This window comes from Ctenopharyngodon idella, chromosome 12 (genome assembly GCF_019924925.1).
Source record: "Ctenopharyngodon idella isolate HZGC_01 chromosome 12, HZGC01, whole genome shotgun sequence".
Lineage (NCBI taxonomy): Eukaryota > Metazoa > Chordata > Actinopteri > Cypriniformes > Xenocyprididae > Ctenopharyngodon > Ctenopharyngodon idella.
Window position 1 is genome coordinate 22,278,148 of NC_067231.1, and position 25,902 is coordinate 22,304,049.

Consider the following 25,902-nt stretch of genomic DNA (forward strand, 5'->3'; position numbering starts at 1 on the left):
ATTCTCAGGTCACCAAATGAGCGCGTGCCTGTCTGTCTGTGCGTATGTACGTGTACAGATGGCAGCTGGAGTGATGAGGAGGAGGGAAAAGTCGTGACGTCACGGGCTTCCTCGTCCAACACATGATATGTTTCGATACAACTGTGAAACCTAGAAACGTTTACAGCGTTTGTTTTGATCATCAGGTGACTGCAGCTTTGACACCAACTCCATATGGTAAGTGTCTAACAGCCTAAAGAATCGACTGATATTACTGTGTTCTTAATGAAAAATAAAACTGGTTAAGTGTGTCTGTCTGCGGGCTGTGACTTGGTACACGTCGCATTGCTTGATATGAAAGCGGATAGCCTGCTAGCGATCTTAATTTAGAACAGGATTAGTAGTTTAAAGGGTTATTTTAGGTTCAAAGTGTCACATCGCAGATCAGATTCATAGTTTGATGAGATATGCCTCATCTTCCTTTAGCTATTAAAATTCAAACTGTCTCCGCTCAGCTTGGTGAATTACTATGAGTAAAGTCGCTAATGTGAGCGGCTAGCACAGATCTACTAGTGAAACATTTTATCATTATGCCAATGAGAATGCAAGAATATATCAATTAATACGCAAACATTAGGTTATGAAATGTGTTCTAAACAATTGTGTTCAGAAATATTAAATGTTATATCGAAGCACAATCGTCGAGTTAAAGCAGTCGGCATTTTCATTTCCCCTTTAACGGCTCCATGATTCGTGTTTTGATTGGTCACTATATTGGATATATTTATGGATGTTTATTATTTATTTACAGGTGTCAGGAGCCTGATAGTGTGATCTTTTAATAGAGCTTCATAGGTATTTTTCATAATAGGGAAGAAGTGTTTGGGTGTAAATTGCATTTATATTTGATCTAATTGTAACTGTGTATTTATCATTATGTAAAATACTAAAACACATTTAAAAAAATGGCGATGAAAGATAAACTGAAAAGAGATATTGTGAAAGAAGAAAAGGATGTAACAATAGCAACAATGACTGTGAATTCAGTTTGCGTCATTCTACTCAGTTATAGATTGATATGATAAAAATGTGTGAAATGTATTTTTATACATATATGGAAATATTCTGAAGGGGTCGACTTACCCAAGTGGTCTAACTATACTTCTCCACTTCAAAATAAATACTTTCTGCCTCCATTCTAAATGAATTATTGTGCCAACAAATTAATAAATATACATCACTTTTTTGGGTTTTGTAAGATGTCTTACTCAACCCTGGCCATTTTAATTTATACAACAATTCTTATACAAAAAGAGTTCTCTAAATAGTAAATGTTTGACTGTTGGTTTTACGCAGGTGTCAAAGCATTTGTGTAAAAAGGGTGTGAATGTTTCGGTCAAATAAAAGATTCTTCTGTCTGTTTGTGAGAATAGTTCCCACGCATCCTGTTGCTCTGGAGAACAGACACAGGTGGGCAGCCTGTCACTGTAACACAGCACTGCCAAAATGTTGGTGTTTTGCTTCATGGCACTTGATCTCTTGTTGGATCAAAGATTGCTGAACTGTATGTGCTGGGAAGCAGCCACCTATCTTTCAGAGATGAGATGAGAATCACTGCGTGCAACGCGATCCAGTGAGGTGCGTTTTGCTTCACTGCTTAGATCAGATGGAAATCAGGCTGGGAGTAACAAGTTCCCTTTTTTGTTTAGGGTAGTTTAACTGCACAGAACTGTAATTCATTGTTCTCTCAAAGAGCTGGGGGGCAAGGTTATTTTAATGTTGCTTTAACTGTAAGAACGGGTGCTTTCAAAGAAAGCTTGCACAGCATGTGAATATCAGGTGTGCAGCCTACCAGCAGCCAGAAAGAATTTTAATTTGCTTTTTGATATGCCTTGTGTCCCAAAGTTAGGTTAAGGATATTTGCGAAAGGTTGTCACGGATGTCTGGCGTTAAAGCAGTAAGGGATTCTCTGTGCATAAGGAAATTCACATGACTCTGGCACAATAAAGTCCGCTCCACCCTACTATTGGAAACTGTTCAATATTTGATAGCAAACACAGGCCTCAGCCTACACTAATTGTGCTCAGGTTACATCTCTCATTCACCCCTGAGAAATCTCTGGACTGAATTACAGTGTTTGTTATTGTCATCTTTGAAGCTGGGATGAGATCATCCAGCTCATTAAAATCTAAGGTTCATGTGCAATTACACTTCACACACAGTGGGATTTTTTTTTTTCCCTGTTAGAAATCGTTTTACAGGCACAATATGGAGGTGTGACTGAAAGTACTGAAGAACTACTCACATGACACTCTGTGAAGAAGTCCAGGCTGTTTTTGTTATTATGGATATGGAAAATTGGCTACTTTCATCCCAAATTCCCCATAACATTCTCCATGGAAACATAACTGAAGCCATTTTTTAAGAGATCTTTTTATAGTGGTATTTTCCCATTCATTTTTAATTTGAGAATTCATACAAAAATAACCACAATTTGCATGGCTAACCTTGTAAAAGCTGTGATTAAGTATCTTTGGTGATGTTGTTAAGATGTCCTGTTTTTCTCCCAGCTTTCCCCCACATTCTTAATATTTTAGCTCAGAAGGTTTCTGTTTTTTCCAGATTCATATCAAACAAAGTGCTGAATCATTAAAACGAACCCAAATCCACTTGATAATGTAGTACAGATGCTCAGTTTTCTCATTGGCTTGGCCATTGTCCAATTATGCTCTCTGAATCTAATTCAAGTAATGGTAATTCCCAGACTAAAAACAGCCGACAGACATTACCCAGCCTAATATTTTACAGAATAATAGACTGCATGGTTTGTGTTGGTGTCTGTCTGTTTGCAGGGGTGGATAGAGCGATGACCCCACCCTGCTCTGCCTGTGGGACCTGTAGAGTGCTGTGTGGGCGAGAAGAGCAGAGAGAAGTAGCAAAGGATGGGAAGGAGGGTATGGGGCCTCTGCCAGGGCGCCTCAACAGCTGTGCTCTATGGCTCCCTGGCTCTGTTCGTCTCCATTCTCCACAACGTTTTCTTACTGTATTACGTGGAGACCTTTGTGTCTGTTTACAAGATCGACAAGTTATCATTTTGGGTGGGAGAGGTAGGTTTATTATATAGTATCTGTCAATTATTTAAGATTCTTGAATTACTATTATTGTTATTATTTGCACAAATGCAGGTAATTCACACACGCATCTCTCTCTCGATAATTCAAATAAATGCTATAATTCATTCATTCAAATAAATGTAATCTTACCGTCCTGCTATATCACTGTGTCTGATATAAAGTGGGCAGAATGCTAGAACGTAACTGATGATAATAACTGTCATTTTTATCCTTCTGGTCAAATATTGGGCTGCGAACATTAATGACAGCTTTAACTTGTCAATGCTGGCAAATGACCGTGGTATAAGCGGGATAATCCACGGCTAGCTGTGAATTAAACGATTTGAATGCACTCTGCATCGTGTGGTTCGAACTTTTTGCCTCCACGTTGTGCAATAAAATCATTTAATGCATACCTAGCCATGGATTATTCCTTACATAAATGCTGTTCATTTGAACTTTCTATTCATCAAAGCATCCTGAAGATAATGTATCATGGTTTCCACAAAAATATTAAGCAGCACAACTATTTTCAACCTTGATAATAATAAGAAATGTCACTTGAGCACCAAATCAGCATATTAGAATGATTTCTGAAGGATCATGTGACACTGAAGACTGGAGTAATGATGCTGAAAATTCAGCTTTGACATCACAGGAATATATTACATTTTAAAACATATAACAATAGAAATTACAATAGAATTCTTTTAAAAACATTTTTAGAAATTTTACTGACCCCAAATTTTTGAACAGTAGTGTATATTTTAATTATTTGGAATTATTTTTAATTATTTGTATAAAAAGCATTTACTTATTCATTAGTCATAAACCTTTGATATATTACATATGTTAATTTTACTTTACACAGTTGAATCTTTATTTGTACACTGAATATGAGACTAGTCATTTTTTTGTATTGTTCATTTTTGTTGCTTCTTTTTCCATAGACTGTGTTTCTGATATGGAATAGCCTGAACGACCCTCTTTTTGGCTGGCTGAGTGACCGTTCATTCCTGAGCACTCCTCAGTAAGATTATTCACTCACTTCGAACTGGAAATCCACAGTTCGATAGGACAAGTACATATCTAATCAAGCGCTGTCTGTGTTTGATTGCTCAGGTCTGGGTCGCAAATCACGTCCCCTGAGGTGGTTTTAAAGCGTCTACAGGCACTCTCCCGTAGCGGGCCTCTCTTTGCCCTCTCGTTCCTGGCCTTCTGGGTGTCCTGGACCTGGCCTGGACTGCAGTTCCTCATCTGCCTGTGCCTTTACGATGGCTTCCTCACGGTGGTCGACCTCAACCACAATGCCCTCCTGGCTGATCTGGCCGTGTCTGCACATGACCGCACACGCCTCAACTTCCACAGTTCCTTGTTCAGTGCATTGGGCTCACTGTCTGTTTTCCTTTCTTACTCCTTCTGGAACAAGGAAGACTTTTACTCCTTCAGGCTCTTCTGTGTGACTCTAGCCACTGTCTCAATGCTAGGCTTTTTCATTGTTTCACGTCTCCTGCGGCACCGGTTTGAGAACGAAGTTCATCCACGCAAGAACGAGAGCCAAGCACTCACTGAGTAAGAGAGTTATTGTTTTTCAGTGCTAAATATTACTTGTTGTTTAGCAGTTACTTTTCATCCAAAGCAATTTACACCACACTAATTGCAGAGCTGGTCCCCGTGGAGCAACCTGGGGTTAACTGCCTCGCTCGAGAGGGATGTTGATAGCGCTGGATGTGAACATGCAGCATTTGTGTTACCAGCTCCTTAAAAGAATATTTGACCCAAAAATGATCATTTTGGCATGATTTACTCACCCACAAATTTTTCCAACCTGTATTATTTTCTTTAATGAAACATAAAAGGAGTTATTTGACAGAATATCAAAACTTAGAGTTGCTGGACTACAAATTGGACTACAATTTACAACCCTGTGAAATGCTAATATTGAAACAAAGTTTATAGATAGCTTAGCTGTAGGCTATTTGGTTCCAGGTCGATGTAGAGAGTTTTATTAAAATGATGCTCATTGCATCTTTTTATAATATGTATTTGTTTTATTGTATAAATTTCACTAACTTTTTTTTTTTCTTTGTTTCCTCCCGTTGGATTGTCCATCCTCCTTGATGTTCTTATAGACTGAGTGTCGGTCAAGCTCCTTTTACCTCACCTGAGAAGCCAGTCACTCTTGGAGAATATCTAAAGCAGTTGTCACGCCATAAGAACTTTATGTGGTTTGTCTCTATGAACCTTGTACAGGTAAATGTGAACACATAAGACACAAAGTTAAAGTGGTATTGTCTATAATCCTCCAATTAGAGCACTGATTATATATATTTTCCTCTACCCCACCATCTGCAGGTATTCCACTGCCATTTCAACAGCAATTTCTTTCCTCTGTTTTTGGAGCATCTCCTGTCAGACCGTATCTCTGCCTCCACCGGTTCCTTCCTGCTGGGTAAGAGAGAAAGAAATCATTCACATGGCCACCACAGCACAACAATGCTCACTATGTGAACCTGCTTGTGTGAACCTATTGTGAGGTTATGATTTCCCAGATATACATGTATCAGGATATACATACTGTATGTATGTGTGTGTGTGTGTGTGTATTTTTATCATACTAATTCTCTATTTTCCTGTGACACAGGCTTTTCTTACATTGCACCTCATCTGAACAATCTCTACTTCTTGACGCTGTGCCAAAGACTGGGTGTCTACCAGGTTGTCCGTGGGCTTTTCCTCTTGAAGCTGGGCCTCAGCGTAGCCATGCTTCTAGCCGGGGCGGACCAGGTGTACCTGCTCTGCATCTTTATTGCTAGGTGAGAAATGAGCCCTTCTGTTGTCAGAAATTCAAATTGTTCAAAATGTTTTTGAGCATAGACCTGAAAATGAGCTTTCAAGAGGTTTTGTTTGGGCACAGTGCCAAACCTTTCTACTATATGACATCCAGGCTCCATTGGTAACCATATAAGAATGCTTCAATTTCCATACATGCTTTGAGTGATCTGAACCATATATTTCCATAATTTTCATACAAGTTATGAAGCAGACATCCTATTCAGAAGTAGCATGTGCAGTATGGCAGGATTTGAATTGAATTTAACCTCTAACAAACACGTAATAGACATTTTGAAAGAACACAGATGTGCATTATAGATTTCCGCCAAATCACAAATGGAGAATCTAATGTTTTTCTTCATATTTAAAGGAACACTCCACTTTTTTTGAAAATAGGCTCATTTTCCAACTCCCCTAGAGTTAAACAGTTGAGTTTTACCGTTTTCAAATCCATTCAGCCGATCTCCAGGTCTGGCGGTAGCTTAGCTTAGCATAGTTCATTGAATCTGATTAGACCGTTAGCATCTCGCTCAAAAATGTCTCCATGCTTGCAAGGCACGCTCCCTGTGCAAGCAGGGGGTCACAGGCGCTGCGTAATATCATTGCGCCTGCTGCACCCATGGTACGGCAGCAAAGTTCCTTGATTATTACGCCGGAATGAGAGTATAGTTCCTAGCCATATCGGCCTAGAAAATCGCAAATTTTCATTTTCCGTCGGTCTTAGTACACAATGTAGCTACAGAAGAGTCAAGTTTTAAATAGGAAAAATATCGAAACTCTTTGGTCATTTTTGAGCGAGATGCTAACGGTCTAATCAGATTCAATGAACCTAAGCTAAGCTATGCTAAAAGTGGTACCGCCAGACCCGGAGATCGGCTGAATGGATTCGAAAACGGTAAAACTCAACTGTTTAACTGTAGGGGAGTTGGAAAATGAGCCTATTTTCAAAAAAGTGGAGTGTTCCTTTAAAACATTTTTAAGTTTTTTTTTTTTTTTTTTTTTTTTTTTCTGAAAAAAATTAATAAAAATACAATAAATGTTATCTTTTGAAGTCTTGGCATAAAAACAAACTGAGGTTTCTACCAATTTTCATGATTTTTCATGTGCATTGCTATTTCAAAATAAAAAAGGTCTGAACACGCCTTATGAGTCTGAAAATATTCTCTGTAATAATTCCTCTGTTATTTGTATCGAAAATCAGTTACAAATATATAAACTAGAAACTGTAAGCTTTCAAAGGATATAAAGTTTGTCAATATTACTTTAGGTTTAGTCTAAGATATTGTTGTTTTAAATGTATAATGGCAAACGTCCCACTGGTGGGACGGTGACAGATAAAGGTGAGCAGGTATGCTTTTGTTTGCTAGCAAATCCATGTTGGTACAAGACTTGACACAGAGATCTTATATTTATGCTAACAGTCCAAGGACATGTGCTGAGAGAAAACAGTGTGCAATCTGTATTGTTACTATGAACTATATGACATTGCAAAACAGGAAAAATAGTTAGAATTATGATTAAAGTTATCTTTCTAAATGTTTTTTATTACTATTTGAATAAAATGTCCTTAAATATCCTAAATATTTTAGTAGAAATAAAAAATTAAATGAAAATAATTTAGCTGTTAATAATGTTCAAAATGACAGGACAAACCTGTTTTAAAAAGTATACATATTTATTAATTTAAAAAGTATTAACTATTTATAGTATTTAAGTAAAATCTGTTAATTATTGTGATAATGTGCATTTCTCTTTTTTGCAATTCTTTATCTTTGAAAAAAAACAAAAAAAAACTTTTTCGCAATTTATTAAGTTTACAAGATTAACTCTGATTGATTAATAAAATAAAAGATGCACATGAGCCTCTGAGAACAGATCCAAATAATCTTTCATAGCATTGTCTTTTATCTGTTTTTATTATTTTATTGTGTTGTTTGAATCTCTCCGTAGTAATCGCGTCTTCACCGAAGGCACTTGTAAACTTCTGAACCTGGTGATCACAGACCTAGTGGATGAGGACTTTGTGTTGAACCACCGGCAACAAGCAGCTTCTGCCCTGCTCTTTGGTATGGTTGCCTTGGTAACCAAGCCTGGTCAGACCTTTGCCCCTCTTGTTGGTACCTGGCTGCTATGTCTCTACACAGGTGTGTGTGCACTGAATAAACCTGCATTGCAAGTAACAATCACATTTAATCATTTAGCAGATGCTTGTATCTAAAGTGACTTACAAATGAGGGAAAACAAACACATTTTCCATACTGGAGCCAACAACAAAGAATCTCTCTCCTGCATTTGACCCAATTCATTTTAAATTACATAGCAAAATATTACAGTGGCTTACCAAGGTTGCATTTATTTGATTAAAAATACAGTAGAAACATCAAAATAACATTTCTTGTTGAATAGATTTTATAATGTAGTTTATTCCAAACCTATAAGATCTTCGTACATCTTCGGAACACAAATTAAGATATTTTTGATGAAATCCGAGACCTTTCTGGCCTCCGATAGACTGCAACGTTATTACCACTTTCAAGGCCCAGAAAGGTAGTAAAGACATCGTTAAAATAGTCCATGTGACTACAGTGGTTCAACCTTAATGTTATGAAGCGATGAGAATACTTTTTGTGCGCAAAAAACAAACAAAAATAACAACTTTATTCAACAATTTCTTCTCTTCAATGTCAGTCTTTTACACTGTTCACGTAATAAACACAGTGCAGTGCTTCCGGGTTCTTCTTCAGAACGCTGGCTCAGTATAGACTGTAGTCACATGGACTATTTTAACGATGTCTTTACTGCCTTTCTGGGTCTTGAAAGTGGTAATAACGTTGCAGTCTATCAGAGGTCAGAAAGCTCTCGGTTTTCATCAGAAATATCTTAATTTGTGTTCCGAAGATGAACGAAGATCTTACGGGTTAGGAAAGACATGAGGGTGAGTAATTAATAAAGAACAGCATTCATTCATTTGTAACCTTGTAAATAGAGATCGCCCGATATATCGATTTACCGATATTTTCCCTGATATTTAATCGGATATCGGTTTTGTAATATCGGATTTACTGATAAATGCCGCCATCTTGTGGGTGTTTTGAGAATTGCGCGCAGGATCGCCATTACAGCGCATCTGAGGGGAGACGAGACAACGGCGTGCACAGGTAAAGTATACTTACCTGCTTTGCTGTAATTAGTAAACTTTATTTAACATAACAGCCATTAATGCACAAATTAGATGTGTTACATAAATGCCTGAAATGTAGCTAGTTTATGCAGCTTGTCTCTAAGAAATAGAGACAAGCTCACGGAGTCACGTAAGATAATCCATCAAGTCTTGTCCCAATAAAGATGTAACTTTGCATGAATTAAATAATACAGACATGAATGAGCACATGGTGGAAATAAAAGCGCTGAATTGAATTCTCTCTCTGTTGTCTATGCTCATTGTTAGTCTTGTGAAGTCGTCTGCATTTTGCTGTTCACTCAGCGGGTTGATGCTCAGGAAATGCTCCAGTACGGCCACCGCATGTAACTTTTAACAAGATTCACTTGTTTAAAACACCGTAATTATATAAACATTTACTATATAACCATTAATTCGCTAATAAACATCCAAGTAAACACAACTCTATGGAAATTAATTATTTATTATCTCCGCGAGCGATCGCAGTTTGAGTATAGTTCTGTGTAAATGCATAGATAAACGCGCATTGTCAGCAGATATTTCATAATCCAGAATGACAAAAACATTATTAATTCTGATATAACATACCAGTTGAGAAATACAATAAAATACAATGTTTTGTTTGTTATATTCCAATATTCCAGAGAATATTATTTAGTTATTTAATATTATCCAGTGAATTATTCTTCACTCTTTAGCCTATTAAATAGCTTATAAATCTACTAAAACTGTAGTTTAAAATGAAGTATTACATTTCTGCAAAGTTGATATGACTCCTGTCTTTAATTTATTTTCTCCATTTGAAAACATTAGACATTCTACATTTATTTTGCTTATTGTTAACATTAGTGTTGCTGCTGATACGTTTTATAAAATAAAATGATTTTTGTAATTTGTAAGATTAAAATTAACATGAAAGACTACTAATTTTCAACAAAAACAGTTTAGTAACAGTGCACTTTTTTATTTTTTGCACTTTCAGAGCGCTCTATTTATTGGTGTATAAATAAGATTTGTTTTGTTTTCTATGCAAGGAGGGAGTGATTGTTATAAATAAAATGTTTTGTTCAGTTCAGTGGTGTTGTAATCGTGTCAAAAACAGAAGTATAACAGTAAATAAATATCGGTTCTGCACATCGGTTATCGGGCACATAAATTATCAGGTATCGGTTATGAAAAAATCAATATCGGTCGATCACTACTTGTAAATGTCTTTACTGATTTCATCCCAAATTTTTGAATGGAAGAGTATCTTCAAGTCTCATCATTCCTCCTATCTTTTTCCAGGATATGACATCTTCGAGAGGAACTCGGTGGCAGAAGCACCGATTGCAGCTCCTGCGGTTCCTGTGCCACTGCGTCAGGGTTGCTTTTACCTGCTGGTGTTTGTGCCCATTTCCTGTGCCCTTCTGCAGCTGCTGGCGTGGTCTCGCTTTACTCTGCATGGGCGAAAGCTACAAAACATCAAGTCCCTAAGGCAAGGTGCCCAACACAGCCACCTTATTGATGTCAAGGCTATCTAATACTCCTGTAGGGAGGGGAAGAGGAAGGAGAGATGAGTCGTGGACATTCCCCAAGTCCAGGCATGCTGCCAACAGACCCTGAATGGAGAATGGTGACGCCAAATACTGCAAAAGACACTTGAGAGAGAATGTATGGTCCCATCTTATTGAAACCTGCCTTAATTTACTATGTTTCCTAACTATTGGATATTTATATTGAGTATGTGACCAAATATGAAAGGACAGTTCAAACAATCTAGTGATTTGGGACCATATTGAACAGTACTGCCACCCAAACCGTTCGTTTCTGAAGTTTCAATGTATAGTTATATTGGTTGATAATCAAGCCAAATCTAATCACATCTCCCTTAACTGTATGTTTTAACTCTATGTTAAAAAAAAAAAAAAAAAAAAAAAACCCACACTGTGTTCTGAGAAAGGGCATGTTTACAGTAAGTGTTCAGCAGCATTCCAGGGATACATGATATGGAATTGCATGGATATCTGTGGTGTTTTTAATACTTTCAGGACTTATACATTGTCTTTGTAACTCGGCCTGCTGTCAAAGTTGTTTTGTGGCTAGTAACATCTGTTTTATATGACTTTTCGAAATTCATTCAGTTGCTCTCAATGATGATCATTACTGAAAAAGTATGTATATTATAGTTCACATGAACGTAAATGCAAACTGTGTGTTGTGCTAGCATGTATAACTAACTTATTTTTGTACCAAATGTCCAAATTCACTTTATTTTAGTGTTTTAGAGGCAGAGTTGTCAATTTGACTGATGAGATTTAAGTAATTTCTTGGGCAGTTTGACGTTAAAATGAAAAATGAAAAAGTTACAGAAATAGTTTTGTATAATGGTTTTCCAAATTACAATTTTTATTGGCAAATTTATATTCTTAACTTTTAGTAAAGACACCATTTTTGACACATTTGTGAAATTGCATTTCATGATTTCAACTGTATGACTGTTGCAAAACAAAAAATTAAACAAGAAGACACGTCTTAATATTTTAGTATTTTAGGCCTTGGTGGTGACATTTTTTCTTTGCATTTCTGTTTGTCAACTACTGGTTGGTGCACAATGGGCACATCTGATATTTTAGTCTTATTTTATGGTTATTTATTCTAGGAAACATTTGCGTTATCTTGGAAAATGTTCAAAGATTTACGCAAATGAGCTATGGATTAGGATATATGAGTTCTTTTAGTGCTTTTGCCCATTGTTTAAATAAAAGTTGTTTTATAACAGTAATGTCTCTGTGATGTTCTCGTTTTTGTTACGTAGTTACTGATTCAGCATTGACCCATGTTCTACTTGGTGCATTTTGGCAGTGTAGCATAAATCTTGGTGTATTTCATATAAATATAGGCCTAAATAAGTATACACCTAGTGTATGAAGCCTATATAAATACCAGAACCATCCACCAAAATGAGGCACCACATGACTAGGCAGGTGCAGGTTTCAGATTACTTTTGTATAATTGGTTCCCATGAGGACACAAAAGATGCGTACAGAAAAGATGCCTCGAGAGATTTCAGCTTTCTTTCCCTTTGTCTAGAAGACTGAGATATAGCATAGTTAATTGCAAATTGTGGTTATGTTGATCACATTTGTAATAACATGTACAGTAAGAAGTGCTCGTTCCCTCAAAAACACTTTCTGAATGTGACTTTTTTTTCCCTGTACTGTGTACGTCACCTGTCGGATGTTTGAGTAGTTTCCTATGTGGGAAGGACTGGATTATGTCAGCGAATTTAACAACTTCATGTCATTACAGCTCGAGTAAGAAATCCCCGTAATCCCCCCTCTCACCCATTCCCTGAACTGATCATGTTTTTGACTATGACGAAGCTCCTCTTAAAAGGGCAACAACTGTTGTAAGCTAGTCAATGAAACCTATTCAATCAATGTAATGGGAATATAGAGCTGGGTATAGGTTGAAAATTTCGATCTTTTCTGTGATAATTAAGGTCTCTCAAGAATAAAATCAGCCGTCTCGATGTCAGCAAACTCAAATTCACAAAATGATTGACAGACAGGTTTCCTGAAAAATAAGCCCAGCTAACAATGACCTGTCGGTCAGCCATATGTTAGCTGGGAAGCTAATTAATTAAAATGGTGGGTTCATACTTGTGTAACTATAAAACTATTTTCACACCACTCAGAAGAGAGCTAGGGATGTTTTTTGTTCGTAACGAATCGTTTTTGAACGAATCTTTTGAATGAATCGTTCTCATTCACTTCCAAGCACTGACTCATATTTTCTCTTCACCGAAGTCTCCCGTATGAAACCATGTTGGTTTTTTTTAAACCAATGTTAATGTTAAAAAATGTTTAAAAAGACTTGTGTGAACGATTTGCTTCATAATACACAAAAAGACACTCGCCTACTGGCAAAACTTGCATTAAAAGTCCCTTCTAAATCTAAAACTGAAATAATAAATTAAGCCTAAATAGTCAAATTAAAAAAAAAAAAAAAACGAATAAAGCACATACAAAAATATAAATATAAACTTAATTTCAAAATATTAATGAAAACTTAAATAATACTAAAACAACACTGATTAATGAATCAGCAAGTGAATTGATTCAAAAGATTCAAGTCACTCGGCTGAATCAATATTTCCCACTAATCTTCGCGTTATTCCCCGACGTAGATGCCCTTTTAATCAAAGCTCCGCCTAGTTGCTCGAAGCACCTCCTTTTTGCATGTCAAAGCAGTGGTGAGTCACGTGATTGGCGGAGTGGTCGTTGGGAGAGGAGGAGCGAGTGTGAAGCTCTGTGTGTATTGAAACTCTCTTTTCTGTCCTTGCATTCCAACCCTCATCAAAGCCTGGACGAGAGAAGAGGAAAAACCATAAATAATACCATGGTGAGATCGGCCCGTTTTGAGGATCGACCCATGGATGCACGTTCTCAGGAATCGGCCACGATAGGATTCGGAACCAGCGAAGAAACGCACGCCTGTAATCCACTTTTGATTTCTTTTAAGCACTAAAGCGAGAGAGGCTTGATGGGGGCCAAACAGAGACGTTTTCTTTTTCATTTTTAAAGAGGGACGCAAGATGGCAGATGACAGACTCCACTAGCAAGAACCACTCCGTTTCGCTTTAAAATATGAAGGGCTGTCTGTTTATTTTTGGAGGTGTATCGGAATAAGACTTCATTTTCTCGCCTGAAGAGATCAAAGTGAAGGCACTCGGCAGTCCAGTTTTCTCTAGACTTGGTTACATACCAGTGTATGTTCTCTCTATGTTCCTTTGTTATAATGAGGGCGAAGTCTAGTATGCGCGTAGTCTACACATATGTGTAAGAATTAACCGATTGGTCTGGTTAAGATCGTTATTTTCTATGAAATTCAACTGTAAAACACGCTACGTGGATGAGCGATATGAATATTTTAATGTAAAGTGTAGCGCACGTCTGTATGGAGATCTAGCAGAAACATTATAATCCTCTTTGGGCATAAAATCCATGTCAGTGTGATGCTATGTCAAAATAGCAGCGGAAAAAAACAACAAAAGCCTTGTCGTGAGAATTATAATTTACTTTCAAAAGCTTTTATTAGTCTCTCGCTCGAGGCTGTTCTCGAAAAACGGCCTATCAACGTGTCTTTACCTAGTAAACGAGAAGCTGTCAAGCTGGTCGTCAGCAGACTGTATTATTCATAGCCGTTATAGATAACTAGTGGGCGCAGGATTCAGAGCCACACATGTAGAATATGAACTAGTGTGTTGGCATTTAAAGTCACAAGACCGAAAAGTCCACTTTAGTTCTGTGGCAACACAATTTTCGAGACGCCTACAGTTGACACGAACGAATGAAGAAGTGGGTGGTGTAATGATGTTGCCTTGAGCTGAAAGTATTCTCTCCAGGAGTATTCATACTCTCACTGGCACAAAGTTGAGGGATAAAACAAGGTTCTTGTGGTTCCCACTCCACCCATTTCAGGTATAGGAACGCCTATTTTATGCCGTTTTTTTACCTTGACTTAAAGTTGTGAGCATTAAAGATGGCCGAGAACTGGAAGAACTGTCTCGAAGAAGAGCTCATATGCCCAATCTGTTTGAATGTGTTCTCGGAGCCAGTTCAGCTCCCTTGTAAACACAACTTCTGCCGCATGTGTATCAATGAGGCCTGGTCTAAAGATGCAGGAATGGTTCGCTGTCCCGAATGCAACCATGCCTACAGCCAAAAACCAGCTCTGGAGAAGAACCACAAGCTGTCCAACATTGTGGAGAAGTTCAACGCGTTAAACGTTGAGAAGACGCCAGCAGTCTTGCACTGCATTCTGTGCCGGCGTGGTCCTCCGCTTCAAGCCCAGAAGGTTTGCCTCAGATGCAATGCGCCCTGCTGCCATTCCCACGTACAGACCCATCTCCAACAACCCTCTTCCAACGCTGGACACTTACTAGTGGATGCCGAGGATGTGCGGGCCTGGAGCTGTCCACAGCATGACGAGTACAGACTGTATCATTGTGAAACCGAGCATGTGGCCGTCTGCCAGTACTGCTGCTTCTCCAGATGTGCCACCAACCACGGCCATGCGGTGTGCGATATAGAAGTCAGGCGTAACGATATCAGAGTAAGTGGCCAGTACTTCTTCACATGCTATGTTTTTTTTACTTCCAGCTAAAGGTTCGGGTTCACTTCTGGATTTGGCGGATGAGACGGAGAGGTTTATAGATGTAGTTGCTAACTATTCAGTCCCCTTCCCCCTTTTTTTCCCATTTGAATGATAAACAATTGGGTAGAGCTGCAAACAATACCGAAGCTCTCCTCTGGGCTTATCTTCCCAGCACAGGTGCATCCTTGCGTGGCGTTTTGGGGAGGGGGAGGACTGCGACTGGAGAATTTAATGATGAGTCTTATTTTCTGTGGCACAGATGAGGGAAAAGGCCAGATTTGGATTTAATTTACCCTTAACAACCCCTTGCATTTTCAAGGCACGCTGCAAACAAAACGACCTGGATTTTCTTGTTTTAAATAATCAGCAATGCTCTAGAAGATTTTTATAGGCAATTCATGAACCTAAAAGCAAATAAAATACAGTGTCACAGCCAAACTGCTCAAATATTATATTTTCTCCTAATGTTTAAATCATACCTCTTTAGTTAGTAGTACTGGATGTGGCTGAGAGTTACGTATTATGCTTCTTTCCTTTACAGTAGCTTTGTTTATATGAAGTCAAGCAGTTCTCGCGTGCCTCTGATTTGATTCATGTGTTTGCTGTCAGCATAATTTCCATTTATGTTGATTATATAAATCATATGCCATCAGTTATCCTAGGCATTTCTGTGACAGGACATGCCAGCAATGACCAATCAATCTACAAATTGAACCCTCGTTGTTGTGTAGCCCAGGCTATTTGAAACTGAAACCATGCCTGTTTGGGATGTTTTGGGATTTCCAGAGTTCTTTTTCGCAGATAGCCCGTGTTTGTGAATCTTATGTTTACCGCCTTTGATGGACACATTTGTCTTTCCACGTCTATCTGCTACAAGGCAAAATGGCTCTGTCTGGGGCTGTAGCTCAGGGCAAGGTTGCTATTGCCTCGTTCACTCTGACCTTGGCGGAAGAGACGCTGGTTTGAAATGACAGTGATTTTGAGCACCCTACCCCCATTCCCCCTTGAGAGAGGTCCGTCCTGGATGGCAAGCTAGCACCGCTGCCATGAGGTATTAGGTTCCACCCTCCAGGCTTCTGCCGGCAGCCCGAGCTCATCAGTCACTACAATTAGGCCATGGTCTAAGATCCTAGAGCTTCAAAGACATTCTCTGTCTCCATGTGGTTTTCTGCTTCGTGACCTTACTTCTATTCTTGATTGTTGATGTAGATAAACACCAATTCAATCTGTAAAGGAGTAGATGGTGAACTTGTGTTTTCAGAAACCAATGTTGTTGGCCATTCACTGTCACCAGATTCACTGCATTTCATGCTATTTGTAGATTAAAAGGGTAGTTCATCCAATTTATTCACCCTCCTGTCATTGTGTTTTCTTCAGCAGAACAGTAAGAAGATATTTAGAAGAATCTTTTTGTCTCTACAATAACAGTCAAGGGAGTCCAAAAACAACATTGAACTCCATTGACTTTCATTGTATTAAAACATTTTTAGAATAACTTCTTTTGTGTTCCACAAAAAAAGAAAGTCATACAGGTTTTCATACAGGACATGAAAGCAAGTAAATACGATGACCACATTTTAATTTTGGTGAACTATCCCTTCAAATTACTGCACTAAGCGGCTGTGTAGTGTGCAAACGGCTCCATGTTGCTTTTAATAAAGTACCATCACCGTAAAACTTTATATTAGATAGATCTCCAGCCGTACTGAGATGAATATTGCACATCTTGCTGTAAATATGTGGTGTTTTTGGTAATGTAGAGAGATTCGTGTAGTCTGTATGAGTCTGTTTCACAGCCAAATCCAATTCCTTGGATCCAAATCTTGGTAATGGATTTGCGCCACAAAAAAATCGGTTGATGCACAAGCGAGATACATGGAAACAAGTCCGTTTACCCAGTACCATGTGATTGTGGATCCAATTTGTCATACGCTCAACAAACAAAATCTGTTGAAAGGAAAAGGTTTGGCTGCGCGTATCATCGGCAGTGATTGATGTAGTTCATTTGGTACAGAGGGTACAGTCAGCTGTTATAAGCGTCTGTCAGACGGTGTGATTGAGGATCATTAGTTTGCAGCGCATCCCTCTCTGGGTCTTGCGTTTGCCCTGTACTGCTGCATTCTGAAGACTGACATTGATTCTCTTTGTTTTTTACTCTTTGTAGCTGAGATGAATCAGAATTATATAAAAGTATTACTCTCAAGTATGAAGAAAAATACCAAAACTGACTTCTTTGCTTCCACGAAGAATACCTGTTTTGTTTAAGCTTTCATCCCGCATGTGAGGTTATTAAAATTTGACGTCACACTACTGAATTAGACATGCCCTCAGTCAACTTTGGCAGCGCAAGCCCTGTTTTTCGCCTGTAAGCTTTTGAGCATAAGTGGCTTGATGTGGTTGAGGTTTGTCCTCTTTCTACAGGAAGCAGTTTTATCTGTGAGCTAGCCTGCATTCATTATGGAGCTTTGCTCCAAAATACACACACACAGGGTCAACACGATTTGTCTCTGCCTTGGACGCAGACAAAGACAAAATGGGGAAAGACGGTGTGAAATGAGCCTTTTTTCTTTCTCTTTGCTCTCCTCTATGCTGTCTTTCCTTCTCCTCCTCCTTTTTCCTCCCTCATATTCCCCTCTGAATATACAGATATGAAAAAAAGAGCTTTGTTGCCATGACAGCACCCCCACCTTCTTTTTGGTGACTGCCTCTCGCACGAGGCGTTTGTTTAATTAAAACTAATTTGGTTTGTTCCTTAGGTACCACTGAACTTCTGTCAGGCGTCGCAAGTCGTTTGTTGATTGTGCTTTTTCCCCTTTGTTTGCCATTGAATATGAAAGGAAAATAATTGAAATTCCTCTTCAGCCACCAGTCCTTCTCTGCGAGGCCTTGACAATTGCATTCATTGAAAAGAAAGAAACAGGAAGTTAGCAAAGTTACATTTGTGCCGTCACAACAGAACCGATCTTTTTGTCTCAGTGCCACATTCTTATATTCTTTATGTGGTTTTTAAAAGAAACAATTTTAGAAAGAATATGCTAGTTAATATAAATACTAGATTTTTCATTTATTATGTCATTGTCTAGCAATGGACAAGACTAAAATGATTTTCTACTATGTAGAATTCTTAGGTTATAGATCAAACTGAATTTATATTCCAGCATTAGTGATGTAGCTCATGGATCTTGTTTTCTTTTATGAATATTCTTCGTATAGCTTGCATTGTCATTTATATGTGATCTTTGGACTGAGCTAAATATTGAATATTCATGAATTTTACTGCTCATGTATAATTCAGCAACATTGTTAATATTATGATTTATTAAATGCACATTTTAAGTTTCCTTAAAAACATGTCATTACATTAATTTTGGGATTCTTCCTTGCTTTGTTATTAACAAAGTCTAACACAATTTTTTTTTTTTTTTTGTTCAAAAAGCCATGAACATTTTCACCAAAGTGTCATTTTCACTGCACCTCAGGTCATGTCATGTTTTTCATAACAAATTATGGTAGTGGAAATTACATTTTTAAAGCGAGGAATAAAATTGGCTTGGGTAACTTTTTAGCTAGCATTTATGTGTCCAAAATATACACATAATGTTTACAGTTTTTGCATAATTGCATACGAATCGCATTGCAGATGCAGTGCATATTCTGCTCACAAGTGATATTTACCTTGAAATTTTTCTTATTTCATTTCAAGTATGGTCTTCACTGACAATATTCTTTGAAAGCTAGAAGCAATTTGGGTTGGTTATGATGGAAAATGGTTTATAATTATTTCACTCTTTTGTTTGTTTTTAAATGTAATTATTTATGTATTTATAATGGATTACAGTAGGGTTATCGGATGATTCTGATCATCTCAACGTTGCCAGATATTCTGATTTAGTCAAAATTTGCCAAATATATCTTAGAATAAGAAAACAGCATTGACCTAATCATGTCTTTTTGTATTTCAGCAAATGCTGATTAAACAGCAGGATCGGATCGAGGACCGTGTTCAGGACATAGAAGAGCAACTCTACAAATTAGAATCTGACAAATGTCTCATGGAAGTAAGTGTGAAATGTTCAAGCACTGATGAGCTTAATCACATTATTATTAGCCGAACAACTGCATCCTTTGCTTTGCAAGGTTTGAAACTAAACACCACAGCTTTTTAATACAAGACACTCTTCCTATTACTGTGATTAATGACCACATTAGTACATTAGTACAGGTTTGTGATAAGGTTATGCCTGGTTCTTGTACCATAACAAATCTAGTTCCTCAGTGGCTCTTCCTAATCATCCACATCAGATACGTTCTCTGCATAACCCCCATTGTTAAGACACCGCAGGACTTGCATAGTAATTTATGGTTTTGTGCTGATCTGTGGAACCTCAGGACAAAGTGCAGCACCTGAAGGAGGAGGTGCAGCTGCAGTATCAGAAAATGCAGCAGCTCCTGGAGGAAGATCTGGGGAAGACCCTGGAGGTTCTGGATAAGGCCCATTCCAAGTTCTGCCAGGAGAACTCGGCGCAGGCCCTGCAGCTTCACCAGAAACAGCAAGAGGCAAAGAAACTGCTCAGCTCCATTCAGATGGTTTTCGATAAGGCAGAGGAAATCGGTTTTATGAAGGTGACCTGACTTTTATTGCCGTTTTCAATACTACATGGCCTGTGTTTGTTATAAATGATGACATTTAGCCGTGTTTTAAAGTGCCTTTGCCTTTATCATGGCGAGGATGATGAAGGTTTTTTTTTTCTGCCAGCCTGCTATTGGTGGACTCCGATTTATAGCAAACTATAACAGTGCAATAGTATACAAAGATGCCAGGAAATTATTTTTAGCCCAATGCAGAATAGGCATCCATTTTTCATGTGCTAGATACATAATTCACCTCTCTGGAATCCAGAAAATATAAAGTGATATTTTTAAAATCAGATTCAGCTATTTGTTATTTATGTGGTAAACGATGTGATTTTAGAGATATTCATCAAACGAGACATCAAATATTAAGCATGGGGGTGAACAAATACTGGTTAGCATAATTACTATTTCTATAGGGAAGATCAAGAAATATAGATTTGGCCATTTTCTCAAAGGAAAACACTCCAAGAAGTTTATTTGTTATATATAAACTATATAAAAGTTTGCTGCAGACATGCACATTCCACGTGCATCTCTTATCATCTTGAATCGCTTGTATTCACTGCAGTCTTATTTTAGCTTCTTACATTCCGCTGACTGGCAAAAAATCAGTTATGGAATTTTTTTAGCTTTATTTTGAGTGCCAAAACCCACACAACAACTTTGTTGTGCAAAAACCCACACACACAACATTGGTGGGTGGGGCCAGCTTGCTGTCTGTACCTTTTATTTGTCAATATTTTTATATACCACTATAAAGCTATATACCACCATAATATAATATTATTTGCATTTTGTAACTTTTACTTTTATAATGAATTTTTTTTTATTTATTTATTTTTTTTTTACCTTTTTTACCTTATCAATAGAGACAATGAGAATGGAGATAAGAAACAATGCAAAAATACATTCCAGGCTTCTTTGACATTTACATAGTTACTTTGTTTTTTTCCCCCTACCATTTATATTTATTTTTTTATATTTACATTATACCACTTATATACCATTTTATACTGATAGACAATTTTATATACTGATATACAACTTCTTTTTTTCTTTTTTAGAACACAAAATCTGTGAAAATACTAATGGACAGGTGAGTCACTGCAGAGTTTTCATACATGAATCATTGTCATAAGTTTCATTAGTCATCATTCCTGTCCTGCTATTGTGTGGCATGTAAACATTAACTTGCGTGGTTTTGGATTCTAGGTCTCAGTCGTATGTGGGCATCACATTGTCACCGTACAAAGTGGGCAGCCTCAACTCCAAACTCTTTCTGTCTGAAATCTCTAAAAGAGAGAAGAACCTCTGTAAGATGCTGGAAGGTATTTATGAAAAATTGCACATATTGAAGTGTTAATTATATAAAACCTTCTGATGTTATATGCTCTTTTTTTTTTTTTTAATAATTAACCATTTCCCTAATTATTTTTTAATGCTTGAATCTCATTCCTTCTCATTTTCAGCTCCGTTCAGTGCTCCCGCAAACTTTTTCCAGAGTATTCCGGCGTATCTGTGCGAGAAGCGCAGGCACTCTGTGGCGTTCCCCGAAGGTAGCGGGAGCAGCCGAGCGGGCGCTAGCTTCATGGACTCTTCCTCCTCATCAGGCCCTGCAGCTGCCAAGCAGCCGTGCCTGAGTCTCACTCAGGGCTCTGCCCCAGGCGAAGGTCAATCCTCCCAGCAAGCTCTGGGGCCGTGTGGCTCCACCCAGCATGTAGGAAGCAGCAGCTCAGCCTCCGGCTCTCAACCCCTACCACACTCAGCCTCGGTATTCCCGCACTCCCATTACCCAAACGGCAGTGCCTCCCAGCTGCCCCAGTATGGTGCGCGGAAGATCCTGATGTGCACGGTCGATAACTGTTACTGCTCAGGGGTGCCCTCCGTGTCCAACCACCGTGGACATCCACCCTACCCTCGCTCCAGCTCCTTCCCCTGGCCGGTGAGCTCACAGGAGTACTCCCATGCCCCTCTGCCCTCGGCCCCGGCCATGTCCCAGTCTCTCCAGAGCCTGTCCATGCGCGACTGGATCGACGCCTCTCAGTCGCACAGGCACACTGACTTCTACAGCCTCTACGGCCAGTCTTCCACCAAGCATTACGTCACCAGTTAACCCCTGCTCCAGTGACTGCTGCCAGTCACCAGTTGGGGCGTCTTTTTCCGCTGAGAGATGTCTTAAAGAGATGCATGTGGGGCATTTTTGTATGCAGATCTTATCAATCATTTAGAATGAACTGCTGAAGTCCGAGAGCAGTAAAAAAGAAAGTTAATATCACAAAGTCAAGCATAGCTTTGCACATTATTTAGGCACTAATGGTGTTGTGATTATGTACCATGAACGCAAGTTGCTCTTCTAAAAATAACACTCACTGTTTGCAAGAAATAACAGAGGATGCTGTCGTATGTTGAATCATCAATAATGTTGCACTTTCTTTGTAAGATCCAAATTTTCGCAATTACCGTTGACTCATCGGGCGAAACGATGGAAGTCAGCAGTAAAACCGTTAAGTCAGCTCTTAATGAAACTTAAGGCGATTTACTGTTGAGAGAATTGTAGCCCACGAAGTTTTATTAACTTCACATGGTTGTCGTTTGTTAGAACACCCATGTGCAAAAACTCTGTATAGTTTTCCCAGCCTTCCATATTTCAGCTTTCATTTTGTTTAAATTGGAGTCTGTGGTCTTTTTATACATCACAAATAGCACAAGCACGTTAACTCTGAATTTTAACAGTTTCTAACAGAACCGGAAACTGGAACAGCACAGCATTGTCATCGCCGCCATTGTTCATTTGGCTTGATCTTCCTTACTGAATGCAGCTTTTAATGGAAATGCCCTTCACCTTGGTTCACAGTCCTCTCCTTAGGCTAACCGAGAACGCGCCTCCACCCACAGCCTTCAGTCTGGTCCCCGTCTTTCTCTCTCACGCCCTTCAAAGCCACAGAAATGCTCCCCTTTACATCCTGTATGTTAAACGCAGGATGCATTGGTTTCACATTCTTTCGTTTACCCGTGGCCTCTCATTATATCTGACTCAATGGTGGCTTTAGCGCAAACGTGTCAGCCGAAGACGAAATGGCCTGTGTTCAGAGGGTCATGGTGCACTTGATGCCTCTGCATTTACTGTCAATGCTGTAATTGTTCTTCCTTGTGTTACATGCCATTTCCGGCTCCAAGCAACGGAGCCTCTGGCTTCCTGTTTGTTACTGAGTGCATGTGGAAAAGAGTTTATGAGCACTCGTAGAAAAATAATAAAACTGCTAGCAGTTAAAAAATGACTTTTGAAACAGGGAATGAAGTTTTTGGTTTGTTAAATTTTATTTTATTTTCCTTTTTTTTTTTTTTTTTTTTTTTAGATCTACTTAAGTAAAAGAAACATTGACCAATGAACGTTACGAAACTAACCGAATACTTGGGATAAAATGGAGGGATTTTCTGTTGTAAATATTTTGTGAAATGAAAAAGACAGACTTGTAATTTGGAAAGAACCTTGTTCAAATAAATGCTAATTTCAAGTTTAAGAGTTCTTTTTTTCTGCAGTTTCTTTTTTTTTAGGCTGTATCATGAATCTTAAAGGGATAGTTCACCCAAAAATGAAAAATTCTGTCATCATTTACTCACCCTCAAGTTGTTCCAAACCCGTATGAATTTCTTTCTTCTTCTGAACACAAAAGATGATATTTTGAAGAAAATGGGTAACCAAACAGTTGATGGACCCATTGACTAACATAGTTTAGGAAAAAAATATGGTATTTTTATACTTATATATTTACTATGGTTAAGTAAACTTGGGTCCATCAATTGTTTGGTTACAGACATTCTTCAAAATATCATCTTTTGTGTTCAGCAGAAGAAAGAAATTCATGCAAATTTTTATTTTTTTGGGTGAACTATCCCTTTAAAGGGGTTGTTGATTATGATTTCACTTTTTTAACTTTAGTTAGTGTGTAATGTTGCTGTTTGGGCATAAACAACATCTGCAAAGTTGCGATGCTCAAAGTTCAATGCAAAGGGAGATATTTTCTTTTACAGAAATAGCTTTTTAAGGACTACAACAAACGGCTGGTAGAGACTACAACAAGCTTCTTCCTGGGTTGGTGACATCACAAACCCTAAAATTTACATAAACCCTGCCCCTGAGAACACACAACAAATGAGCTGAGGCCATGTTGGGCTGCTTTAAAGAAGGGGAAGAGTTGTTGTAGAAGAGTGTTGTTGCCATGCCGTCATTTTACACCGGACTGTTTCACAAACGAGGGTCAATTCAACACTGGATTTGCACAAAAGATTAACATGACCGCACATGCTAGTTGATGAGTTGAATCAACTCCACAGCAACTACATAAATTTATCCACTAACCATTCAGAAACGTCCAGTGTCATTCTAAAAATTGTAACTTCTTCCTGAGTCTCTCCATCGGTGTCCGACTCTGGTTTGAACAATGTAAGGCTGAACACCGTTACTGACAATCCTCATTTTGGTTGCGTGAGATTCTCCAGCTTTGTTGTTGTTGAGCAAGCGAAGCGTGAGCTGTTAAAGCTCCGCCCTCTTCTGGAAAGGGGGCCAGAAGCAGCAGCTCATTTACATTTAAAGGGACACACACAAACGGCATGTTTTTTCTCACACCCAAATAGGGGTAAATTTGACAAGCTAAAATAAATAATCTGTGGGGTATTTTGAGCTGAAACTTCACAGACACATTCTGGGGACACCAGAGACTTATATTACATCTTGTAAAAGGGGCATAATAGGTCCCCTTTAGCCTTAAATTTTTTTAAGCAGACTTAAAATAGACCACACTGCAAACATCACTATGGTAACACTTAATTTGTGTCTTTGTAAACCAAATCATACACGTGAACACTTTCAACCTAGACCAGACTTAAATGTTGTGCAGATGCGAATGAATTTGAGAATCATGCACTATGTTGTTTTTTTTGTCAAGCCATTTCAATGCACAGAGGTTGTGGTGAAAAAAAAAAAAATCTTAAAACCAACCAATCAAACAAACAAAACGAAAGCGGAAACACGCAAATGAGCAGTCAAAATACCCTTTCCCCTTTACTGATTACTAGACAAGAAATTTAGGTCAACGGTGGTTAGATTCTCATTGTTTTCATCTCTTAACTGACAGTGACCCACTCAGTCTTGATATGACTAAAGCACTTTTAAATATATTTTTCTAATGTTTTTGCTACTGCTTTGAAAGCTAAATGTGAGGTTGTATGCAGATTTACAAGCTTTAGCATAATATAGACACTACCACCTGTCAGTGCGTTTACAATGGCATGTGAAAAATTGGAGGCAAACATGGGTGTGATCTGCATATGCTGACATTTGCTGTTTCTGCTAAGCCAATGGAAATAATTAATGTATCTTGCAACTGACAAAAATGAAGGCCTGTTGTTCAGTTTGGGTTTTTGTGTGTGCGTGTGCGCGTGTGCATAAGGAGAACCAAAGATTTATTAATAATCTGCGTGACTAAAGCCGAGCGATCTGAATTGGATGCCTGCCTCTCACATGTGGCTACATGTGGAACAAGGTGCTCAGGGTATGTGTGTGTGTATATCTGCAAGAATGAGTCTTAGGTGATGTTTGTATAACCTGAGAGTGAGCAGGGTTTCTTCTCCCCCTCCTTGGGTTTTCTTTCTTGAAAGAATGTCAGATGCCTGACTCTAAATAGCAGCTCAGCATTTTTAGTGCATCACAAGGCAAACAAAAAAGAAAGGCAGATATATTTGTAGACTGAAGCACAGAATAGACAAACAAAAAAGGAATAAGAAAACATCTGGCTTCTCTGAAAGCTGCACAATTTTTCAGTTCACTCACTGCACAAAAACATTACTGTATGGCTAATTTCCTCATTGGAAAAGACTGTATGGCTGTGTTTGCTACTAGCAAAGACCAAAGCTGTCACACTGATGCAGAACTTCTCAATCGAATGCAAGGTGAGATTAAGGCCAACGTCTGGGTGTTAATGCGAGTCGTGTGTGTCACGACAATCACGACTTGATCAG

The 25,902-nt window shown here is 38.4% G+C and overlaps 2 protein-coding genes across 2 annotated transcripts; both read left to right on the forward strand.

Moving 5' to 3' along the window:
- The first annotated feature begins 44 nt into the window (after window positions 1-44).
- On the forward strand, window positions 45-11,872 carry mfsd13a (major facilitator superfamily domain containing 13A). Its single transcript, XM_051914174.1, has 9 exons — window positions 45-216; window positions 2,832-3,086; window positions 4,043-4,122; window positions 4,215-4,664; window positions 5,225-5,345; window positions 5,448-5,544; window positions 5,737-5,908; window positions 7,878-8,071; window positions 10,396-11,872. Exons 2-9 carry the CDS (start codon window positions 2,922-2,924, stop codon window positions 10,629-10,631), a joined length of 1,515 nt encoding a protein of 504 aa, XP_051770134.1. The 5' UTR covers window positions 45-216; window positions 2,832-2,921; the 3' UTR covers window positions 10,632-11,872.
- Window positions 11,873-13,343: 1,471 nt separating this feature from the next.
- Window positions 13,344-23,405, forward strand: trim8b (tripartite motif containing 8b). The gene is made up of 6 exons (XM_051914173.1): window positions 13,344-15,207; window positions 19,212-19,307; window positions 19,639-19,872; window positions 20,949-20,980; window positions 21,097-21,212; window positions 21,354-23,405. Exons 1-6 carry the CDS (start codon window positions 14,635-14,637, stop codon window positions 21,995-21,997), a joined length of 1,695 nt encoding a protein of 564 aa, XP_051770133.1. The 5' UTR covers window positions 13,344-14,634; the 3' UTR covers window positions 21,998-23,405.
- The last annotated feature ends 2,497 nt before the right edge of the window (window positions 23,406-25,902 follow it).

Coding starts and splice junctions, on each gene's coding strand:
- trim8b (XM_051914173.1), top strand. CDS start 14,635: ATGGCCGAGAACTGGAAGAACTGTCTCGAAGAAGAGCTCATATGCCCA. Junction 15,208..19,211: donor TCAGGCGTAACGATATCAGA/GTAAGTGGCCAG, acceptor TTTGTATTTCAG/CAAATGCTGATTAAACAGCA. Junction 19,308..19,638: donor CTGACAAATGTCTCATGGAA/GTAAGTGTGAAA, acceptor GTGGAACCTCAG/GACAAAGTGCAGCACCTGAA.
- mfsd13a (XM_051914174.1), top strand. CDS start 2,922: ATGGGAAGGAGGGTATGGGGCCTCTGCCAGGGCGCCTCAACAGCTGTG. Junction 3,087..4,042: donor TATCATTTTGGGTGGGAGAG/GTAGGTTTATTA, acceptor CTTTTTCCATAG/ACTGTGTTTCTGATATGGAA. Junction 4,123..4,214: donor TCATTCCTGAGCACTCCTCA/GTAAGATTATTC, acceptor TTGATTGCTCAG/GTCTGGGTCGCAAATCACGT.